General features: G+C 52.8%; 1 protein-coding gene across 1 annotated transcript; it reads right to left on the bottom strand.

Moving 5' to 3' along the window:
- Positions 1–21,112, bottom strand: MUC3A (mucin 3A, cell surface associated). The gene is made up of 13 exons (XM_065541735.2): positions 20,832–21,112; positions 14,404–18,683; positions 7,680–13,695; positions 7,388–7,573; positions 5,173–5,288; positions 4,672–4,736; positions 3,585–3,733; positions 3,096–3,161; positions 2,573–2,735; positions 1,812–1,985; positions 1,628–1,719; positions 1,397–1,449; positions 1–1,235 (listed from the first exon to the last, which is right to left on the bottom strand). The coding sequence occupies exons 1-13, from the start codon at positions 20,890–20,892 to the stop codon at positions 1,194–1,196; spliced, it is 11,463 nt and encodes a 3,820-aa protein (XP_065397807.1). The 5' UTR covers positions 20,893–21,112; the 3' UTR covers positions 1–1,193.
- Between the last annotated feature and the right edge of the window lie 1,826 nt (positions 21,113–22,938).

Below are 22,938 nucleotides of genomic sequence, written 5' to 3'. Positions count from 1 at the left end.
TTTTACAGTAAACTCTATATTGTGTTCACATGGAGACCTGGAGATGTGCCGACTTCCGGTCCCCGAAGCCGATCTTCACTGCCAAGGAGATTGAGGATTTCAGGACTCAGAGTTATGGCAGGAATCAGGAATCAATCGAGGTGACATCAGGGAGAGAGGGACGGAGGAAGGAAAAGGGAGGGGATGGGTTTAAAAGGCAGTGGTGAGGTGAGAGGGGAGGAAGATCGAAGGGAGTGAGGAGGAGGGGGACTGAGGGGGCTGCCTTTCCTTGGGGACTGGGGAACTCATGCCCTGCCCCCACCCTCGGGGCTCCAGGGGTGAGAGAAAGAGGTGGAGAATAAAGAATCGGGCAGCAGGGTGATGGGGGGAACAGCAGCTGGGGTATTTAGGGCAGGGGGAGTGGGGGGCAGAACCAACTAATGGACCAGCTCAGAAGGGGAGAAGATACAAGGAATGAGAGCAAGAGAAACAGGGAATTGGGCAACGGAGTGATGGGGGGAACAGCAGCTGGGGTACCCTAAGACACAGAGGCTATCTATACCTTGCTAGGGACCAGGATGTGAGGAGAGGAGGGAGGATTTAGGGCTGGGGGACTGGGGGGCAGGATGCTTGAAGGAACGGAGTCAGAAGGAGAGGACATCTAAGGAATGAGAGCAAGAGACACAGCAGGGAGTTAGATCAGGAGAGGACAGGAGATGGGATGGGCTGCAGGCTGCCTCCAGGTTCAAAGTAAGAAACAGGCAGTAGGGAATTGAGAGAAAATAGGAACCAAGGCCGGAGACCAGGCGAAGGACATGAGGATTGGAGGATCCGAGAGAGGCAATGGCAACATGAGGGCTGAGACGGGAGGGCAGAGTAGGACCCAGAATTGACCAAGTCCATGTGGTTTACAAACAATGGTGTGAGATATCACACAGGAATGTTGTACCCATTTTGCAGGTGAGGAAACTGAGGCTCCTTACTGACTTGCCCAAGGTTCTGCAGTGGAAGAGCCTGCACCTGAACTGTGTCTCCTGGTGGGTTTCAGCCAAGTTGGAAAGACAAGGATGGGATTTGGGGGAACAGTCTCATTTTGCCCAAGAACAGCAGGTGCCTGGGCTGCTCCCGTTCTGGGGCCACCACTTGAAATGGACGCAGTGCAGAGCCTTGTGTCCCAGGCAGGGCAGAGGGGATGGTGACGGGGCCCGCAGGGCTCACACTGAGGATGAGGTCATCTCGGGTCTCTTGATGTGCACCTGTCACAGATCACAGTGAGGGAAGGGAAGGCAGAGCCACTGGTTTGGGCTGACACTGCTGATCCGAGCCCAGCCCCCTCCTTGCCCTGGTGGGGGTTGGGGAGGGAATCTGGAATGGAGGCTGGGAGAGTTCCTTGGGGTCCCCCTCTTTAGCCCCTCACCTTCATAGTGGTGTCCACGTTCTCCAAGGCCACACGGAAATTTTCATCCTTGTCTAGAGAGAGAGAGAGAGGGAGAGAGAAGAGGGGAGAAAGAGGAGGGGAGAGGGACGGGAGGGAAGGGAGAGGGGGACAGAGTAAATGCGAGGAAGGCAGGAAGGGCGTCTGTCCTCGCAATGTCCTCAGTGATGCCCAGGAAAGCCCCTGCCTGCTTCTCCAGGAGGTGGGACTCACCTGTTCCGTCGACCTCGAAACCCCAGTTTGAAAAAGTGCCCACGACTTCCTCATCCCAGGTCTCGAACCATTTCCTGTCCTGGTCCCAGGACCTAGGTGGGGCCGCCACGCGGTCAGACACAGCCGGCCCGCCTGGGGCCCCTCGGCCGCCCTCGCACCCCGGCCCCATCTTCCGCGCGCTCACCGGTCTAGGTACTGGCAGCTCCACAGTCCGGAGCGCACTGCCCAGACACCCAGCGCTAGTAGCAGCAGCAGCAGCAGCGCGGCGCCCGCCGTCAGGCCCCCGACCAGCGCCCTCCAGTGGATGGCCACCTCGCAGCGCGGGCCGGAGAACCAGTGCGTGTCCGTGGAGTAGCAGCTACGGGAGATCGCAGTCAGACCCTCTTCACCTCCGGACTCGGGGTCCACACGTGCACCTGGGTCCCCCGGGGCGGTGGGGGCGAAGGGTCGGGGCCCCAGCCTAGGGCAGCTGGGGCTTCCACCCTAGGGCAATCGGGGTCGTTCCACCCTAGACAAGGGGCCGGGAATCCACCCTAGAAGGAGGGGGCTGGGCTCCACCCTAGAACAACAGGGTGAGGTTCCGCCCTAGAACAAGGGGGCGGGACTCCACCCTAGGCAAGTGGCAGGATTCCACCCCAGATCAAGTGGGTAAGGCTCCACCAAAGGAGGGGGTGGGGTTCAACCCTAGAACGAGGGGACAGGGCCCCACCCTAGAATGAGTGGTCCCAGAACTAGGGGACGGGACTCAAGGGGGCAGGGCAAAGAAGCAGAGGTCCAGGGCAAGGCTCCACCTTCGGGCAAGGGGAATGGGCTTGGAGCCGGACTCTGGGGACAAGGCTCCACCATAGGGCCTAGGGGCGGACCCGGGGCGGAGCATGGGGCGGGGCTTCATCCTAGAATGAGTGGGCGGGGCTCGGCTGATGCTGATGGTCAGCGGTGCCTTACCGACAGGTGGGACCGCTCCTCTCCAGAACGCACTGGCCCTGGTGACAGTTGATGGCGTTGTCCACGCCCGACGTGCAACTGGTGACACAGCGGAGCCTGGTGGCCTCCACCAAGGGGAAGTAGAACTCCTCATAGCCCGCGGGAGCGGCGCGGCGGCAGATGGCTGAGGGGTTGGGGAGAGGGTTGCACAGAGACAAGGACCTCATCCATTCTATTCAGAGGCCTGATAATGGTGCCTCTGAAAATGCGGGAGGAGGATTCCATTTCCGAGGTGGGATTCCGTGGGGTAGACCCTGGGATTCGATGAGGGGAGTCCAGTACCACCACCCTCACCCTCTCCTCGTGGCCCCTGCTGTCCTCAGGTGGAAGTCACTAATCAGCGCCAGGAAGGGCCGCCCTGGGCCATATCGCTTGCCTCCCCCAAAGGTCTCTCCCTGCCCCCGACTTCAATGGGCAAATGTCCCTGGTGGCTGGGATCAGAGCCACGGGAGAGCGACCACTCAACCCTTTACCCCACCCTCACCTTTCGGGGTCAGCTCTGTCCTGCTGTTGTTGTTCACCTTGATGGAGTCAGGCTTAAAACACAGGGCTGTGGGAACACAGGCACAGATGGAATGGGAGGGGGAGGTCAAGGGGTTAAGGTTAAGGGGTTAGGACCAGGAAGCAGGAGAGGCACAGGGAGGGCAGGGAGGGCTGTCTCTGTCTGGGGGAGTGTGGAGGGGCCACAAGGGAAGACTCCTGTTCCCTCCCTCATCTCCCCTGAATAATTCAAGGTCTTCAGCCAGGAAATGCTGAGCATGACCATCAGGGGTTCTCTTGCCCAGTACCCAGGTCCTGGGGAGACCCTCCCTAGCCCCACCCTTGATGACGTTGTGTGTGGACTCATTCCCCTTCTCCCAACCTGCCAGAGGTACCATAGGGTTGGCACCCGAGCCCAGAGGGCCCCTGGCCCAGCTGGAGTGGGCCGGGGTGTCGGCTCAGGCCCTGGCCCCTCCCTCCAGCCGGGGCTCACTCTGGGAGTCCTGGCAGCTGTCCGCATCCTGGCTGGCATTCTGCAGCGCCTCCTTCAGCGTCGTCTTCGCCTGCTCGTACTGGCTCTCCAGCTGGGAGCTGAAGGGCAGCTCCAGCAGGACCAGGTAGTCCACCACGATGCTGCCATTCCTGAGGGGTCCATGGCCTTAGAGAGTGCCCCAGCCAGGGGCACATGGGTCCTTGGAGGAGCACTCCAGAAGCAACCCAAAGTGCACCAGAAGCGGGAAAGGGGGCAGAGGTCCTGAGTCAGGATGCCACATGCATCCTTTTTAGAAGGGGCTGCCAGCATTCCTGACTTGGTCCGCCTGGGAAGGCAGGACAAGGAATAATTGACATAATTGACTTCCTGTCTCTGTGTGTTTTATAGAGACAAAGTCTGGCTCTGTCACCCAGGCTAGAGTGCAGTGGTGTAATTATAGCTCACTGCAGCCTCCAATTCCTGGGCTAAAGTGATCCTTACTCCTCAGCCTCCCAAGTATCTGGGACTACAGGTGTGCACTACCACACCGGGCTAATCATTTTACTATTATTATTATTACTATTTTTATTATTGTAGAGCTGGGTTCTCACTATGTTGCCCAGGCTAGTCTTGAACTGGTTTCAGGTGATCCACACGCGTAGCTCTCCCAAAGTGCTAGGATTGCAAGTGTGAGCCACCACATCTGGCCTGATGTTCTCCTTATGTTGCATCAAGCCATCATCCATTGGGCGCCCCTGGATGCGCTCTGTCTCTCTCCCTCTCTTTCTCTCTCTCTAATGCTGACCCACCCAGTAGAGCAGGGGCCAGCCAGAGGGGGACAAAGTCACCCATCCAGGCACCACCTTCCCACATGTCCCTGCAACTTCTCTCCTTCCAGTGTGCTGAGGAAGAGAGGTGCCATCTCTCCTCCAGAGAAATGGCCCCAGAAAACGATCTCAAAAAATACCCCAGGGAATGATTCCTTATGTAGCCCCTCCACCCCTCTCTTTATAAAATCTGATGATTACAAAAGAAAAGAATGGGTTTTTTCTGTGCACACATATCCCCCACCCAACACTGCCTCCACATCCCCCAATGGGTCTCCTACCTCAGGGACAGGATCTCCACACCCTTGAAGTTGAAGCCCTGCATGCCTGCAAAAATCTTCTGCATCTGAAACACCAAGGATCCCTGGGCTCACGTCCAAACCTGCAGACCTGAGGGCACCCAGATGCCCAATCCCAGCTCCAGGGGAGCACCCTTCAATTCCCCTCCCCTTCCAGGAGCCATGGCTCACGCCTGTAATCCCAGCACTTTGGGAAGACAAGGCAGGCGAACCACAAGGTCAGGAGTTCGAGACTTGTCTGGCCAACATAGTGAAACCCCATCTCTACTAAAAATACAAAACATTATCTGGGTGTGGTGGCGTGCACCTGTAATTTCACCTATTCAGGAGGCTGAGGCAGGAGAATCACCTGAACCCGGGAGGCGGAGGTTACAGTGAGCCAAGATCGCGCCTTTGCACTCCAGCCAAGACAACAGTGCGAGACTCCGTCTCAAAAAAAAAAAAAAAGGAAAGAAAAAAAATTCCCCTCTCCTTGCCCTTTACCTGATTCCAGAAGGTCTTGTTGAAATCCCTGTAGGCCTGAGAAGTGTTGTCATTAAGGTCCGGCGAGAACTCCTGATCGACAGACACTTCCATGTCCACCTCAGTCTCCACTACATCTGCACACAGCATGCACGTCCCCGGTCACTTCTCTATCTGCTTCCGTCTGAAGCTACCAACACCACCCCCTCCCCAACCCACAGGCTCCTCCTGCTGGTCCTCTCCAAGATCCCTGAGGACTGATGCCCAGAGGCAGAGGCAGGAGAATCGCTTGAACCCAGGAGGCAGAGGCTGTAGTGAGCCGAGATGGCATCACTGCACTCCAGCCTGGGCCGCAGAGTGAGACTCTGTCTCAGAAAATGAAAAAGAGAGAGAGAAAAAAGAAAGAAAGAGCAAGAAAGGGAGAAAGCATTGTGTGAAGACGAGGGAAAGAAGGAAAGGAAAGAAAAGAAAGGAAGGAAGGAAGGAAGGAAGGAAGGAAGGAAGGAAGGAAGGAAGGAAGGAAGGAAGGGGAAAAGGAAGAAGGAAAGGAAGGAAGGAAGGAAGGAAGGAAGGAAGGAAGAAAGAAAGAAAGAAAGAAAGAAAGAAACAAAGAAAGAAGAAAGAAAGAAAGAAAGAAAGAAAGAAAGAAAGAAAGAAAGAAAGAAAGAAAGAAAGAGAGAGAGAGAGAAAGAAAGAAAGAAGGGAGTGAGGGAGGGAGGAAAGAAAGAAAGAGAAAGAAAGAAGGAAGGAAGGAAGGAAGAAGGAAAGAAGAGAGAGGAAGGAAGGAAGGAAGGAAGGAAGGAAGGAAGGAAGGAAGAAAGGAACGTGTGGAGATGAGGGAAAACAGGCAGGAAGACAGCAGTCAGCCTGGGGTCCCTCCTGGCTGCCCGCATGGTGGGCGGGGATCCATGTCCAAATCCCCAGAACTGTGAGTATGCTACACCATATGGCAAGGGAGGATGAAGGGTGCAGATTGAATTCCATTGCTAATCAGCCTAACTTTTTTTTATTGTTGAGATAGAGTCTCATTGTGTCATCCAGGCTGGAGTGCAATGGTGGGATCGTAGCTCACTGCAGCCTTGACTTTCCAGGCTCAAGTGATGCTCCCACCTCAGCCTCCCAAGTTACTGGGACCACAGGCATGAGCCACCATGCCCAGGTAATTTTTTAAAATTTTTTGTAGAGGTGGGGTTCTCGCTGTGTTGCCCAGGATGGTCATGAACTCCTGGCCTCAACCGATCTTCCCTCCTCAGCCTTCCAAACTGCAGGGATTATAAGACAATCAGCTGATTTTTGTTTTCCTTTGAGACAGAGTCTCGCTCTCCCTCTGTCATCCAGGCTAGTGTGCAGTGGCTAAACCTCAGCTCATTGCAACATCTGCCTCCTGGATTCAAACGATTCTCCTGCCTCAGCCTCCTGAGTAGTGAGGATTACAGGCACCTGCCACCATGCCCAACTAATTTTTGTATTTATAGTAGAGAGTTTCACCATGTTGGCCAGGCTGGTCTCGAACTCCTGATCTCAGGTGATCCTCCCGCCTCAGCCTCCCAAAGTGCTTGGATTACAGGTGTGAGCCACTGCACCCGGCCTAATCAGCTGATCTTGAGAAAATTAACATAGACTATTTGGGGAGGAGGCAAAATCATCACAGGAGTCCTTAACAGTGGAAGAAGCAATAGAGGAGGCCAGAGTTCATCAGAGGGAGATGAGGCTATGGCAGAAAGACACAGAGAGGTGCAGCCTTCCTGGCTTGGAAGATGGAGCCAGGGGCCCTGGCATACACAATGTTGGAGGCTCCAGAAGCTGCAAAGGGCAAAAAAATGTATTCTTTCCTGGAACCTCTGGAAGACAACACAGCCCTGGTGGTGCCTTGATTTCAGCCCAGTGACACCCACATCAGATTTCTAATCTACAGAATTCTGACATGATAATGTCGTGTTGTTCCAGCAGCCAGGTTTGTGTTTCTTGGCAGGGCAGCAGTTGGAAACTGATACAGCTCCAAGCAGCCCAAATCAGGAGATGACCCCAGGAGGGAGTGTGGTCCCAGCCACCTCCTAAGGGTGAGGATGGAGAGGAGCATGACATGGGGCAGTGGAGGGAATGGGAGAGATGGCAGGGAGGGAAGGACTGAGCAAAACGCCATGGGTGCCTCCAGGCCCCACAGAGGGGTAAGTCTGGGGAGAGTCAGTGACACCCTCTGGGAGGAAGTGCAGAAGGCATAGCTCTGGCGACTCACCTAGATCCACCTGTTCCACAGCAAACTCACAACGGGAACCATAGAAGGTGCTGGGGCACTGGCACTTGAGGTTATCCCACTGACCCCCGTTGAGGCAGCTGGTCTGGAACTGACAGCGGTCCCCAGAGAACCCCGGACGGCAAGCACACTGGCCCTGTTCCCAGGTGCCGCCGTTGTCACAGGTGCCTGGGAAACACAAGAAACAAGGGAAGTTCAGGATAAAGCCTGATCTCGGTGACATAGAAATTTTGCAGGGAAGGAAGGAGGGGAACAGAGAGGCAGAAGGTCCAACCTGCAGTGGTGGTCAACGTTGACTGTGTGGTCGTCTGAGAAGTGGTGGGAGTTGTCCTGCGCGATGTAAGGGTGGTAGGAGTCTGGGTAGTGGCCACTGGTGTCTCTGAAGTCCTGGTGGTGGATGGGGAGGAGTGTGCTGACTTGCTTGAAGTCCTCAGGATGGTCGAAAGGCTACTGCTTGGTTTCGTGGTGAGCGGGATGGTAGAGACGCCAGGAAGATGTGGGGGGATCACAGAGATGGTGCTCAACCAGGTCTCACTGGTGGGCATTTCAGTACTTGTGAAAACCGTGTTTGTGGGTACAGTCCCAGTGCCAGTGGAACTGGAAGCATTCATTGTGATGCTGGACTCACTTTCTGGCGTCATGGAAGAAGTATCCATATATGTAGCAAGGGTAGTTTGCATACTGATGGAGCTAGGACAGGTGACCATTTCGGTAGTAAAGGGAAGCACTGCTAACGGGGTGGTGGGAGGAGAAGTAGCTTCAGTGCTGGAATCTATTTCAACACACGGATCAGTGGGAGAGGCAGGGACTATGGTAATTGTTATAGTTTCTGGACAGGGTGTGGTGGAGGGAAGGGAAATATAAGAAAAGGGGGTTATTTCAGTGAGAGCTGTGGTCAGAGAGGAGCTGGTTGGAGAAGTGCTGGTGGTTGCAGAGGAAGAGAGAGTAGGAAAGGCTGTGATAGAAGAGGAGCCCATATTTTCTGTACTGAAAGTGTATGCTGAAGAAGGAACAGAATGAGTGGTGGTAGAGAACAATGGAGTTATGCTGGCGGAAGATGGAGAAGAGGACATGATAGTGTGTGTTGAGGACCAGATGATGGTACTAAAAGAAGTCAAGATTGCGTTTGTAGATGTACTTCCCCTAGTGAAAGATTCTGTAGTGAACTCACTTGTAGATGTGAGTGAAGTTTGCAATGAGGGAGTAGAAGCACTTGTTTGAAGGGTGGAGGAATGTGTGCTAGGAATGGGAACCTGTGATGTTGACATGATCGTGCTCAAGGCTGTTGATGGAGTAAGAGTGTGAAGAGTGGACGTGGAGAAATCTGTACTTCCAAAGTTGACAGTAGTAGGTACAGGAGATGTTTGGGTCCCGGTGGCAGACGTCAGTACAGGAGGGGTCTGTGTTGGGGTTTCAGGTGTAACAACAATACTTGTGCTAAAGGAAGTGATTGGGGTGTTCTCAGTACTTCTGAGGGTCGTTCTCACAGTGGACATGGTGGGAGAGGTTGTGCCCACAAGGGATGATGTTTCTGTGCTTTGGATGGAGGGAGAGGATGAAATGATGCGTGTTGGGGTTGATAAGCTACCAATATCCGTGGGTATAGAGGGAAGGTCTGTGGTTGTAGTCAATGAAGTACTGGTTCCCACAGATGAGGGGGTGAGAGTTTGCACGGTTGTGGTCGGGATGTCTGTACTCTGAGAAGCTGGGGTTACAGGTGTGGAAGTCACCCCAGTCTCTGAGGTAGTAAAATGTGAGGTGATGGCAGTTGTGGATGTGCTGACTGTGGAGTAGCTGGTTGAAGAAGTGAAGCTGGGAGTACTGTGTGAGGTGGTCTCAGTGTTGGTGATGGAAGAAGTGAAGCTGGGAGTATCGGGTGAGGTGGTCCTGGTGGTGGTGATTGAAGAACTGAAGCTGGGAGTACTGTGTGAGGTCGTCGCAGTGGTGGTGATTAAGGAAGTGAAGCTGACAGTACTTTGTGAGGTGGTCTCGGTGGTGGTGACTGAAGAAGTGAAGGTGGGAGTACTGTGTAAGGTGCTCTCACTGGTGGTGATTGAAGTGAGGCCAGGAGTAACGTGTGAGGTTGCCTCGGTGGTGGTGACCACAGAAGTGAGGCCAGGAGTACTGTGTGATGTGGTCTCAGTAGTGGTGATTGAAGAAGTGAAGCTGGGAGTACTGTGTGAGGTGGTCTCGGTGGTGGTGATCGAAGAAGTGAAGCTTGGAGTACTGTGTGAGGTGGTCTCAGTGGTGATGATCGAAGACGTGAAGCTGGGAATACTGTGGGATGTGATCTCAGTGGTGGTGATTGAAGAAGTGAAGCTGGGAGTAGTGTGGGATGTGGTCTCAGTGGTGGCGATCAAAGAAGTGAAGCTGGGAGTACTGTTTGAGTTGGTCTTGGTGGTGGTGATCGAAGAAGTGAAGCTGGGAGTACTGTGTGAGGTGGTCTCAGTGGTGGTGATTGAAGAAGTGAAGCTGGGAGTACTGTGGGATGTGGTCTCCGTGGTGGTGATCAAAGCGACGCTGGGAGTACTGTTTGAGGTGGTCTTGGTGATAGTGATCAAAGAAGTGTATCTGGGTGTACTGCTTGAGGTAGTCTCGGTGGTGGTGATTGAAGAAGTGAAGCTGGGAGTACTGTATGAGGTGGTCTCGGTGGTGGTGATCGAAGAAGTGAAGCTGGGAGTATTGTGTGAGGTGGTCTCGGTGGTGGTGATCAAAGAAGTGTAGCTGGGTGTACTGTGTGAGGTAGTCTCAGTGGTGGTTATTGAAGAAGTGAAGCTGGGAGTACTGTGTGAAGGGGTCTCGGTGGTGGTGATTGAAGAAGTGAAGCTGGGAATACTGTGTGAGGGGCTCTCACTGGTGGTGATTGAAGAAGTGAAGTTGGGAGTACTGTGTGATGTGGTCTCCATGATAGTGATTGAAGAAGTGAAGCTAGGAGTACTGTGTGAGGGGGTCTCAGTGGTCGTGATTGGAGAAGTGAAGCTGGGAGTACGGTGTGAGGTGGTCTCGGTGGTTGTGATTGAAGAAGTGAAGCTAGGAGTACTGTGTGAGGTGGTCTTGGTGGTCGTGGTTACCAAGTTTGTTGTAGGAACTGTGGCTGTTACTGTGGTTGGAAGAGACAAAGAGGAGGGTCGGAGAGAGGTCACAGTGGACAATGTACCGGTCATACTGGTGGAATAGGTGGTTCTGACCGTGGAATCTGTGAGAGCACTAGTAAGAGAAGTAGGGTAGGTGGTCTCAGACGCAGGTGTAGAACTGGTGTCGTAATTGGATAATGTGGTCACCAGGGAAGACAAAGGGGTGGTGTTTGTGGTACCAGTGGTGATCGCTTCTGTACTTGGGACAGGCATAGAAGATGAAATGCTACTGGTGAATGATGGTAACATATTAGTGGCTGTGGGCAGAGGGTTGGTAGTTGTCATAGATGTCATTGTATATGTGGAGGTGATTGAAGAAGTGATGGGGGGAGTAGAACTCACTGCTGTTTTGAAAGATCCTGTGGAAATGTCAAGGGTAGGAGTCAGTGTGGTGGTCTCAGGGGATGTGGCTGTTGAACTGGTCCATGTAGTCTGACCTGTGCCTTTAGTTGCTACAGTGGAAGAAGGTGTTTCCATCGTTGTAAATGTTGTGAATGACGTGGTGGTTGTGGGTGATGGGGTGGATCCAGCTGTTGTGTGGAGTATACTGGTGATGGATGGAGGTGAGGAGATACTCTCGGTGTGAGTGGTCCCTGCACTGCTGGCAGACATGGAAGAGGAAAATGAATATGTTGCTGGGAAGCTCGTCAGGAGGGAAGTTGTCTGAGTGCCCTCAGTACTTGTGAGAGTTGGTCTCTCGCTGGGAGTGGTGGCAGAGGTCATGCTGACAAGGGATGAGGTTTCTGTATTCTGGATGTTGGGGGAAGATGGGATGTCACTTGTGGACACTGCTGAGGTACTGGAAACAGCAAATGTTGAGGAGAGAACTGTTGTTGTAGTCAAGGATTCAGTAGAGCTCACAGAAGAGTGGGTGATAGTTGTGGGTGTTGTCGAAGGGATGTCTGTACTCAGAGAAGATGGGGTCATGGTTGTGGAAGTCACCATGGTACCTGAGGTAGGCGAAGCTGAGGAGATGGCAGTTGTGGTTGTACTGCTTGTGGAGTAGATGGTTGAAGAAGTGAAGCTGGGAACACTGTGGGAGGTGGTTTCAGGAGTGGTGGTTACCAAGGTTGTGATAGGAGTCGTGGCAGTTTCTATGGTTAGGAGAGAGGAAGAGGTGGGCGGGAGAGAAGTCTCAGGGAACAATGTACCTGTCATACTTGTGGGGTAGCTGATGTCGGTCGTGGAGTCTGTGGCTGTGCTAGTGGGAGAAGTAGTGTAGGCGGTCTCAGATGTAGGTCTAGACCTGGTGATGGTAGTGGGGAGTGTGGTCACCAAGGTGGATAGAGGGGTGGTGTTGGTGTTATGACTGGTGATTGTTTCTGTGCTCAGGACAGGTTTAGAATATAAAATGCTACTGGTGAGTGATGATAACGTATTACCGGCTGTGGGCCAGGAAGTCGTTCTTGCCATAGAAGTCACTGTATTGGTGGGAGTGACTGAAGAAGTGATGGGAGGAGTAGAAGTCATGGCTGTTGTGAGAGATTCTGTGGACATGTCAGTTGTAGGAGTCAGTGTGGTGGTCTCAGGGAATGTGGCTGTAGAGCTGGGGAAGGTGGTCTGACCTGTGCCTGTAGTTGCTACAGTGGTTAAAGGTGGTTCCATCGTTGTCGAGGTGGTGAATGAGGTGGTGGCAGCGGGTGACAGGGTGGATTCAGCTGTTGTGTGGAGTGTACTGGTGCTGGCTGGAGGTGAAGAAATAGTCTCTGTGTGAGTGGTCCCAGCACTGCTGGCAGACATGGAAGAGGAAAATGAATATGTACTTGAGAAGGTCGTCAGGAGAGAACTTGTTGGAGTGCTGTCAGTACTTGTGAGAGTTGGTCTCTCGCTGGGAGTGGTGGCAGAGGTCATGCTGACAAGGGATGAGGTTTCTGTATTCTGGATGCTGGGGGAAGATGGAATGACACTTGTGGACATTGCTGAGGAACTGAAAACAGTGATTGTTGATGTGAGGTCTGTTCCTGTAGTCAGGAAGCTAGTAGAGCCCACAGAAGGGTGGATGATAGTTGTTGGTGTTGTCGAAGGGATGTCTGTAGTCAGAGAAGACGGGGTCATGGTTGTGGAAGTCACTATGGTACCTGAGGTAGGGGAAGCTGAGGAGATGGCAGTTGTGGATGTGCTGACTGTGGAGTAAATGGCTGATGAAGTGAAGCTGGGGGTACTGTGGGAGGTGGTATCAGGGGTAGTGGTGGGGAATGTAGTCAACAAGGTGGATAGAGGGGTGGTGTTGGTGTTATGACTGGTGATCATTTCTGTGCTTGGGACAGGTGGAGAAGATAAAATGCTACTGGTGAGTGATGATAACGTATTAGTGGCTGTGGGCCAAGAAGTCGTAGTTGTCATAGAAGTCACTGTATTGGTGGGAGTGATTGAAGAACTGATGGGGGGAGTAGAAGTCATGGCTGTTGTTAGAGATTCTGTAGAAATGTCAGTTGCAGGAGTCAGTGTGGTGGTCTCAGGGAATGTGGCTGTAGAGCTGGGGAAGGTGGTCTGACCTGTGCCTGTAGTTGCTACAGTAGTTAAAGGTGGTTCCATCGTTGTCGAGGTGGTGAATGAGGTGGTGGCAGCGGGTGACAGGGTGGATTCAGCTGTTGTGTGGAGTGTACTGGTGCTGGCTGGAGGTGAAGAAATAGTCTCTGTGTGAGTGGTCCCAGCACTGCTGGCAGACATGGAAGAGGAAAATGAATATGTACTTGAGAAGGTCGTCAGGAGAGAACTTGTTGGAGTGCTGTCAGTACTTGTGAGAGTTGGTCTCTCGCTGGGAGTGGTGGCAGAGGTCATGCTGACAAGGGATGAGGTTTCTGTATTCTGGATGCTGGGGGAAGATGGAATGACACTTGTGGACATTGCTGAGGAACTGGAAACAGTGAATGTTGATGTGAGGTCTGTTCCTGTAGTCAGGAAGCCAGTAGAGCCCACAGAAGGGTGGGTGATAGTTGTTGGTGTTGTCGAAGGGATGTCTGTAGTCAGAGAAGACGGGGTCATGGTTGTGGAAGTCACTATGGTACCTGAGGTAGGGGAAGCTGAGGAGATGGCAGTTGTGGATGTGCTGACTGTGGAGTAAATGGCTGATGAAGTGAAGCTGGGGGTACTGTGGGAGGTGGTATCAGGGGTAGTGGTGGGGAATGTAGTCAACAAGGTGGATAGAGGGGTGGTGTTGGTGTTATGACTGGTGATCATTTCTGTGCTTGGCACAGGTGGAGAAGATAAAATGCTACTGGTGAGTGATGATAACGTATTAGTGGCTGTGGGCCAAGAAGTCGTAGTTGTCATAGAAGTCACTGTATTGGTGGGAGTGATTGAAGAACTGATGGGGGGAGTAGAAGTCATGGCTGTTGTTAGAGATTCTGTAGAAATGTCAGTTGCAGGAGTCAGTGTGGTGGTCTCAGGGAATGTGGCTGTAGAGCTGGGGAAGGTGGTCTGACCTGTGCCTGTAGTTGCTACAGTGGTTAAAGGTGGTTCCATCGTTGTCGAGGTGGTGAATGAGGTGGTGGCAGCGGGTGACAGGGTGGATTCAGCTGTTGTGTGGAGTGTACTGGTGCTGGCTGGAGGTGAAGAAATAGTCTCTGTGTGAGTGGTCCCAGCACTGCTGGCAGACATGGAAGAGGAAAATGAATACGTACTTGAGAAGGTCGTCAGGAGAGAACTTGTTGGAGTGCTGTCAGTACTTGTGAGAGTTGGTCTCTCGCTGGGAGTGGTGGCAGAGGTCATGCTGACAACGGATGAGGTTTCTGTATTCTGGATGCTGGGGGAAGATGGAATGACACTTGTGGACATTGCTGAGGAACTGGAAACAGTGAATGTTGATGTAAGGTCTGTTCCTGTAGTCAGGAAGCCAGTAGAGCCCACAGAAGGGTGGATGATAGTTGTTGGTGTTGTCGAAGGGATGTCTGTGGTCAGAGAAGACGGGGTCATGGTTGTGGAAGTCACTATGGTACCTGAGGTAGGGGAAGCTGAGGAGATGGCAGTTGTGGATGTGCTGACTGTGGAGTAAATGGCTGATGAAGTGAAGCTGGGGGTACTGTGGGAGGTGGTATCAGGGGTAGTGGTGGGGAATGTAGTCAACAAGGTGGATAGAGGGGTGGTGTTGGTATTATGACTGGTGATCATTTCTGTGCTTGGGACAGTTGGAGAAGATAAAATGCTACCGGTGAGTGATGATAACGTATTAGTGGCTGTGGGCCAAGAAGTAGTTGTCATAGAAGTCACTGTATTGGTGGGAGTGATTGAAGAACTGATGGGGGGAGTAGAAGTCATGGCTGTTGTGAGAGATTCTGTAGAAATGTCAGTTGCAGGAGTCAGTGTGGTGGTCTCAGGGAATGTGGCTGTAGAGCTGGGGAAGGTGGTCTGACCTGTGCCTGTAGTTGCTAGAGTGGTTGATGGTGGTTCCATCATTGTGGATGTGGTGAATGAGGTGGTGGTAGTGGGCGATGGGGTGGATTCAGCTGTTGTGTGGAGTGTACTGGTGATGGCTGGAGGTGAGGAGATACTCTCTGTGTGAGTGGTCCAGGCACTGCTGGCAGGCATGGAAGACGAAAATGAATATGTCCCTGGGAAGGTCGTCAAGAGAGAACTTGTCGGAGTGCTGTGTGTACTGGCAAAAGTTAGCCTTCCACTGGGAGTGGTGGCAGAGGTCATGCTGACAAAGGATGAGGTTTCTGTATTCTGGACAGTGGGAGATGAGGGAACGACAGTTGTTGGCCTTGCAGACATGCTGGAGACTATGTACACTGAGGTGAGGTCTGTCATCATAGGTAATGAACTAGTGATGCCCACAGATGAGGGAGTGATGGTTGTTGGTTGTGAGGTAGGGATACCTGTACTCAGAGTAGATGGGATCATGGATGTAGAAGTCATCATGGTACCCAAGGTTGTGGGAACTGAGGTGATGGCAGCTGTGTATGAGCTGTCTGTGGAGTAGATGGTTGAAGAAGTGAAGCTGGAGGTACTATGTGAGGTGATCTTGGTGGTAGTGGTGGTGGTTACCAAGTTTGTGGTAGGAGTTTTGGCTGTTTCTGCGGTTGAGACCAAGGGAGAGGTGGGTGGAATAGAGGTGGCAGTGGATGATGTCTCTGTCATAAGGGTGGGATAGGTGATTTCAGTCGTGGAGTTTGTACCAGGGCCACTCGGAGAATTAGGATAGGTGGTCTCAGATGTAGTCATAGATGAGACATTTGTAGTGGGGAGTGTGGTTACCAAGATAGATGGAGGGATTGTGTTTGTGGTGCCACTGGTGATTGCTTCTGTGCTTGGGACAGGTGTAGAAGACAGAGTCATACTGGTCAGTGATGTAAAATAATTGGTGGTTGTGGGAGGAGAGGTCATAGTTGTCACAGAAGTCACTGTATTTGTGGAAGTGACTGATGAAGTAATGGGAGGAGAAGTCACAGCTGTTGTGAGAGATTCTGTGGACATGTCAGTTGTAGGAGTCAGTGTGGTGGTCTCAGGGAATGTGGCTGTAGAGCTGGGGAAGGTGGTCTGACCTGTGCCTGTAGTTGCTACAGTGGTTAAAGGTGGTTCCATCGTTGTCGAGGTGGTGAATGAGGTGGTGGCAGCGGGTGACAGGGTGGATTCAGCTGTTGTGTGGAGTGTACTGGTGCTGGCTGGAGGTGAAGAAATAGTCTCTGTGTGAGTGGTCCCAGCACTGCTGGCAGACATGGAAGAGGAAAATGAATATGTACTTGAGAAGGTCGTCAGGAGAGAACTTGTTGGAGTGCTGTCAGTACTTGTGAGAGTTGGTCTCTCGCTGGGAGTGGTGGCAGAGGTCATGCTGACAAGGGATGAGGTTTCTGTATTCTGGATGCTGGGGGAAGATGGAATGACACTTGTGGACATTGCTGAGGAACTGGAAACAGTGAATGTTGATGTAAGGTCTGTTCCTGTAGTCAGGAAGCCAGTAGAACCCACAGAAGGGTGGGTTATAGTTGTTGGTGTTGTCGAAGGGATGTCTGTGGTCAGAGAAGACGGGGTCATGGTTGTGGAAGTCACTATGGTACCTGAGGTAGGGGAAGCTGAGGAGATGGCAGTTGTGGATGTGCTGACTGTGGAGTAAATGGCTGATGAAGTGAAGCTGGGGGTACTGTGGGAGGTGGTATCAGGGGTAGTGGTGAGGAATGTAGTCAACAAGGTGGATAGAGGGGTGGTGTTGGTGTTATGACTGGTGATCATTTCTGTGCTTGGGACAGGCGGAGAAGATAAAATGCTACTGGTGAGTGATGATAACGTATTCGTGGCTGTGGGCCAAGAGGTTGTAGTTGTCACAGAAGTCACTGTATTGGTGGGAGTGATTGAAGAACTGATGGGGGGAGTAGAAGTCATGGCTGTTGTTAGAGATTCTGTAGAAATGTCAGTTGCAGGAGTCAGTGTGGTGGTCTCAGGGAATGTGGCTGTAGAGCTGGGGAAGGTGGTCTGACCTGTGCCTGTAGTTGCTACAGTAGTTAAAGGTGGTTCCATCGTTGTCGAGGTGGTGAATGAGGTGGTGGCAGCGGGTGACAGGGTGGATTCAGCTGTTGTGTGGAGTGTACTGGTGCTGGCTGGAGGTGAAGAAATAGTCTCTGTGTGAGTGGTCCCAGCACTGCTGGCAGACATGGAAGAGGAAAATGAATATGTACTTGAGAAGGTCGTCAGGAGAGAACTTGTTGGAGTGCTGTCAGTACTTGTGAGAGTTGGTCTCTCGCTGGGAGTGGTGGCAGAGGTCATGCTGACAACGGATGAGGTTTCTGTATTCTGGATGCTGGGGGAAGATGGAATGACACTTGTGGACATTGCTGAGGAACTGGAAACAGTGAATGTCGATGTGAGGTCTGTTCCTGTAGTCGGGAAGCCAGTAGAGCCCACAGAAGGGTGGGTGATAGTTGTTGGTGTTGTCGAAGGGATGTCTGTAGCCAGAGAAGACGGGGTCATGGTTGTGGAAGTCACTATGGTACCTGAGGTAGGGGAAGCTGAGGAGATGGCAGTTGTGGATGTGCTGACTGTAGAGTAGATGGCTGAAGAAGAGAAGGTGGGAGTACTGTGGGAGGTGATCTCAGGGGTGGTGATTACCAAGTTTGTCATAGGAGTTGTGTCTGTTTCTGTGGTTGGGAGAGAGGAAGATGTGGGTGGGAGAGAAGTCTCTGTGGACAATGTACCTGTCACACTTGTGGAGCAGGTGATTTTGGTTGTGGAGTCTGTGGCTGTGCTAGTGGGAGAAGTAGGGTAGGTGGGCTCAGATATAGGTGTAGACCTGGTGATGGTAGTGGCGAGTGTGGTCACCAAGGTAGATAGAGGAGTGGTGTTTGTGATACCACTGGTGATTGTTTCTGTGCTCAGGACAGGTGTGGAAGATAAAATGGTACTGGTGGGTGATGACAGTGTATTGGTGGCTGTGGGCCGGGAGGTGGTCGTTGTCACAGAAGTCACTGTTTCTGTGGAAGTGATTGAAGAAGTGATGTGGGAAGTGGAAGTCACCGCTGTTTTGAGAGTAGTAAATACTGGGGCTGGGGACATGGTCGTATGGACGCTTCCAGTGGGCTGGGGAATCCTTTCTGTGGTTCTAATTGTAGAGAAGACCATAGTGTGGAAGGTTGTGTCTGTGGCTGACACAGAGGAGGAGGGTGTCACTGTCACTATGGGAGTTTCCCTTCCAGAGGTGGTAGAGGAAGAAGATGTCATGGCTGATGTTCCTTTCTCAGTAGTGGTCATAGGGTAAGTCCTGGTGAGGGTGGTCACTGGCTTCTGTGTCACGGGAGTGGGGGTGTAAGAGCTGGTGAAGGCCACCTGCGTCGTGGTCACACAGATGGAGGTGGGGTGGGAGATGGTGATTGTAAAGCTCGTTGGATACACGCACTCAGTGGTGGCCGAATAGACCAACACAGTGGGTGGAGTGGTTTCAACCTTGAAAGCAAACTTGGACGTCGGGGTGGTTGAGGTGTTGGAACTGACTGGAGAGGTGAGCAGTGTTTCAGAGATGAGTGTGTCATGGGGGGAGGTAATGAGCGTCATAGGTGCATTTTCCCTGTGGCCAGGAGCAGGCGAGGCAAGCTGGGGGACACCGAGTGGCCGCCCAGCCAGGTCTCTGGAGTGTGGAGAATTGCTGAGCACAGCGCGGGCTGCTTCCGCCCTGGGGAAAGGCACATGAGAGATGGATGTGGCCGTAGATACAGTTCCTGCATTGGCAGCAGAGCAGAGGAATCCACTGGTAAGTCCGTGGGTCATTTTGTCACATCACTCATGTAAGTTACTCACTCACTCCCATTTTCCAGGCAGCATCACAGAGGGCAGGGTATGCCACAGCTCACTCCTGCATCAGAGGCAGCTTGGAGCTGGGCGCTTTGTGGTGCTGGAGCCCACTGCCTGTCTGCTCCTAGGGGAGCAGTGGGGCATGGGAGCGCTCATTCCTTACCCGGCCTTGGCCTTGTCATGGCAGGTCCTCCTGTCCTGGGATAGCCAAGCTGGGCAGAGCCTCCCTCCTCTTCCTTCCCTCCTCTGGTCACACCCAGGCCCCTCCTCCCTCTGCCCCTTCCTCTCCTCTCCCTGCTGCTGCCTGGAGTCCTCCCATCCCCTCCATTAACCTTCTGCTCCCACCACTGCTTCTCCCCGCACCCTGCTCCTGTCTGAGCTGACTACTCCTTTCAAAGAGAAAAAGAGAGAATATAGCCAAGTCCTAGCAAGGGGCACATCACAAAAACCATGAGACAGAGATAGTTGCACAAAGAGGGCCAGGCGCAGTGGCTCACGCCTGTAATCCCAGCATTTTGAAAGGCCAAGGCAGGTGACCACTTAAGGTCAGGAGTTCGAGACAACTCTGACCAACATGGTGAAATCCATTCTCTACTAAAACAAAATACAAAAATTAGCCGGGCGTGGTGGCGTGTACCTGTAGTTGAGTCAGGAGAATCGCTTGAACCCGGGAGGCAGAGGCTGCAGTGGGCTGAGATGGCGCCACTGCACTCCAGCCTGGGAGACAGAGCAAGACTCCGTTAAAAAAAACACACACACAAAACTGCCCAGAGAACACCAAGGAGAAACAGAAGCTAAGCTTACACACGCTAATGACTTCAAAGGGCGTGGAGTGAGGATCACACGGAGAGGTAGAGAGACAGGATGGAGAAGGAAACTTCCAGAAGGAGCTAACTCAGCAGTCAGGCGTGATGAGTTCCGGAGACCTTAAGGCTTAGCAGTGAGTGTTCATCACAAAAATAGACATATTTTTCTATAACTATTCCCTTTTGGCCGTGGGATTCATTCGTTTATAAGCATGAACCCCAGCATGTGGATTTCAACCCATTTCACAGTTGGTGACAGTTAGGATCAGAGATCCAGCTGTCAGAGGTGTCGGGGAGGAGGAAGACAGGCAGCCACAGCAGATGGGAAGTGGGAAGTACCCGATCTGATACCCCTCACCTCGGGCACAGCCCATCTTGTGGCTGAGAGCTGTTGTGTCACGTCTCAGCCTAGCTCGTGGGTGCCAGGGAAGTGGGGTCAGGGATTATGAGAATCCCCAGGCTACAGCCCTTGGCTCCAGGATGTGGCCCTGGAGGTGACTGAGAAGAGGACTCATGGGCCTCTGGCTGGGTGGCCTGGGATCGGGGATCAGAAGCAGACACTGAAAGACAGAGAAAAGAGAAGTACAGAGGAATTGCGGGGTGTTCCTGCAGGGCAGAAGAGAGAAGCCTGGGACCCCATGCTGGGTAGTCTCAGACGCATCCCTGAAAGTGAAGCAGACTTCAGGAGCTCCCTGCCCGGGCCCTGGTACCAACAGCTGTGCCCAGACACATGGGCCCTGGCCAGGGTGAGAGAGTGATGGCAGAGCTGGGGAGGAGCCGCTGGGGGACAAAAGGTAAAGAGGCTGAAAGCCAAGGACAGAGACCAGGGGCAGAAGTTAGAGGGCTGTCAGGGAGGGAGAGGCCAGTGTGGACAGGGCACTGGATCTGGGGGCGTGAGGTGGGTGACAGAAGTAGCCAAGGCAGGAAGGCCACTGCTCTGGGAAGATCTAAGTCCCACCCTCCACCCTCCGGCGGCAGATACACGTTGGAGTGCAGCCCCTGCAACCTGCTCAGTGCTTGGTGGAGAATGGCAACGGGGACCCACTCTTTCCCAATCTCGGCTTTTCCTGCACCTGAAGCTCTGGGAGAAACCTCTCCTCATCGCCCCCTCCCCGCATCAGGCCGTGCCTCGGTTCTGTCTGCACCCAGAGCTCCAATCGGCGCCTTCTTATCCCGCCTCCCCAGGCCTCACAGCCACCTTTCCCTCCTGTTTCCTGGAATATCGTATCAGGAACTTCTCTCCATTCCCCTCCCACCTCTCCTCCTTACCCGTGGCCCCTGCGGAGGCCTTGAGCATCCAGAGGAGGCAGAGGAGCCCCAGCAGCTGCATGAGCCCAGCGGGCAGAGGGCTGGGGCAGAGCAGCCTTCAGGATCAGGACAGCGGCAGGGACGTGGCCCTAGGGCATGCACTTAATGAAAGCGTCCGTTATCTGTTTTGCTGAGCGTCAGGGCTGAGCGCAGCCTCACCTTTGCACCGCCGCACCTCACCCCTTTTCCTCCCTTCTCCGTGCATCCGGACAGACCGACGTCAGTGCTGTGGGAAGCAGAACACCGGGAAAAAGACAGGACAAGTCCAGAAAGTGTCTGGCAGAAAGAGTTGCTATTGGCTCAGCCCCACAGCCTACCTGGCTCACGTGGAGCTCCCTGAAAGCTTCCCTTCCTCCCCGACACTGGTGGAGGGTACCCTTGACGGAGGGCGTGGACTCTGGAGTCTGCATCGACTCCTGCAGCCTCTCCTTAGTTTTCAATTCCTCCTGCTGAGGCAGTGCAACCTCGCTCTCCTTCAAGCCCCTTCTGTCCCTCCTTTTGCCCCTGCTCCCTCCTGCTCCCGGCAGGACCCCACAGGCCACACAAAAACGTGGGAGTAATTAACACAGAATTCCGTCTGAAGTCATTTTATTATCTGAAGAGTTGGGGCTAGATCCCAGAAAAGGAAACACGGATGACCAAAGGAAACACTCAAAAATACTAGTCTGGGCCCGGCACGGTGGCTCGCGCCTGTATTCCCAGTGCTTTGCGAGGCTGAGTAGTGTGGATCACTTGAGGTCAGGAGTTCGAGACCAGCCTGGGCAACATGGCAAAACCCCATCTCTACTAATAGGCTGAGGCAGAAGAATCGCTTGAACCCAGAAGGTGGAGGTTGCAGTGAGCTAAGATCACACCACTGCACTCCAACCTGAGTAACAGAGCGAGACTCCATCTAAAAAAAAAAACTAGCTTGGACCTAGCACATTGTTTGACCTATCCAGTTTGGGCAAAGGTGTGAAGAATAAATGTTCTTACCCTGCTGGTGGGTGTGTAGGTGGGTTGGCTTGCTTTAAAAGGGTGATTTGAGGATCACTTGAGGTCAGGGGTTCAAGACCAGACTGGCCAACATAGTGAAACCCCGTCATTAGCCTGGCGTGGGGTGGGCATCTGTAATCCCACCTATTCAGGAGGCTGAGGCAGGAGAATTGCTTGAACCCCAGAGGCAGAGGTTGCAATGAGCCAAGATCATACCTCTGCACTCCAGCCTGGGCAACAAAGCAAAACTTCATTTCAAAAATAAGATAAAATAAAACAAATGTTCTTATCCAGGTGGTGGGTGTGTAGGTGGGTTGGGTTGCTTTAAAGGGGTAATTTGGTGGCATCTATTAAAATTTTAAATGTGTGCCTTAGGACCCAGCAATTTCACTCTCCATCTCTGTGTCCAAGAAGCCCTTCAAGGAAGCATTCACAAGGATGTTTATTGACTCTCAATTATGGCAATTCTGACGGAAATTGGAAACAACCCAAACGATTGTTTCAATCCAGAAAGAAGATGGAATAGTCACCCTACAGAACACTATGCTCAGGCCAGATTCTGTGGCTCACACCTTTAATCTCAGCACTTTGGGAGGCCGGGGCAGGAGGATCTCTTAAGCCCAGATGTTCCAGGCCAGCCTGGGCAACATGGAAAGACGCCACCTCTACAAAAAAAAAAATACACAAAAAATTAGCCAGGCATAGCGGTGTGCACCTGTGGTCTCAGCTACTTGGTAAGCCAAGGTGGGAGGATCACCTGAGCCCAGGAGGTCGAGGCTCCAATGAGTCATGATCGAGCCACTGCACTCCAGCCTGGGTGGCAAAGCGAAACTCTGTCTCAAAAAAAAAAAAAAAAAAATTATGAACATAAAATTAGATCAAGGCCAGACACAGTGGCTCACATCTGTCATCCCAGCATTTTGGGAGGCCGAGGTGGGTGGATCACTTGAGGTCAGGAGTTTGAGACAAGCCTGACCAACATGGCGAAACCCCGTCTCTACTAAAAATACAAAGATTAGCCAGGGATGGTAGTGCACACCTGTAATCCCAGCTACTCAGGAGGCTGAGGCAGGAGAATTGCTTGAACCCAGGG

The sequence above is a fragment of the Macaca fascicularis genome, chromosome 3 (genome assembly GCF_037993035.2).
Source record: "Macaca fascicularis isolate 582-1 chromosome 3, T2T-MFA8v1.1".
Lineage (NCBI taxonomy): Eukaryota > Metazoa > Chordata > Mammalia > Primates > Cercopithecidae > Macaca > Macaca fascicularis.
Note: the sequence above shows the minus strand (reverse complement) of the source record. Positions and strands in the feature narration are given on the sequence as shown.

Bases quoted from the DNA above. Each gene is read 5' to 3' on its own strand.
- MUC3A (XM_065541735.2), bottom strand. From the start codon at position 20,892: ATGCAGCTGCTGGGGCTCCTCTGCCTCCTCTGGATGCTCAAGGCCTCC. The intron at 18,684-20,831 runs GTAAGGAGGAGA...CTGCCAATGCAG, and splicing joins GGCCTCCGCAGGGGCCACGG to GAACTGTATCTACGGCCACA. The intron at 1,720-1,811 runs GTGAGCGCGCGG...GGCCCCACCTAG, and splicing joins AGCTGCCAGTACCTAGACCG to GTCCTGGGACCAGGACAGGA.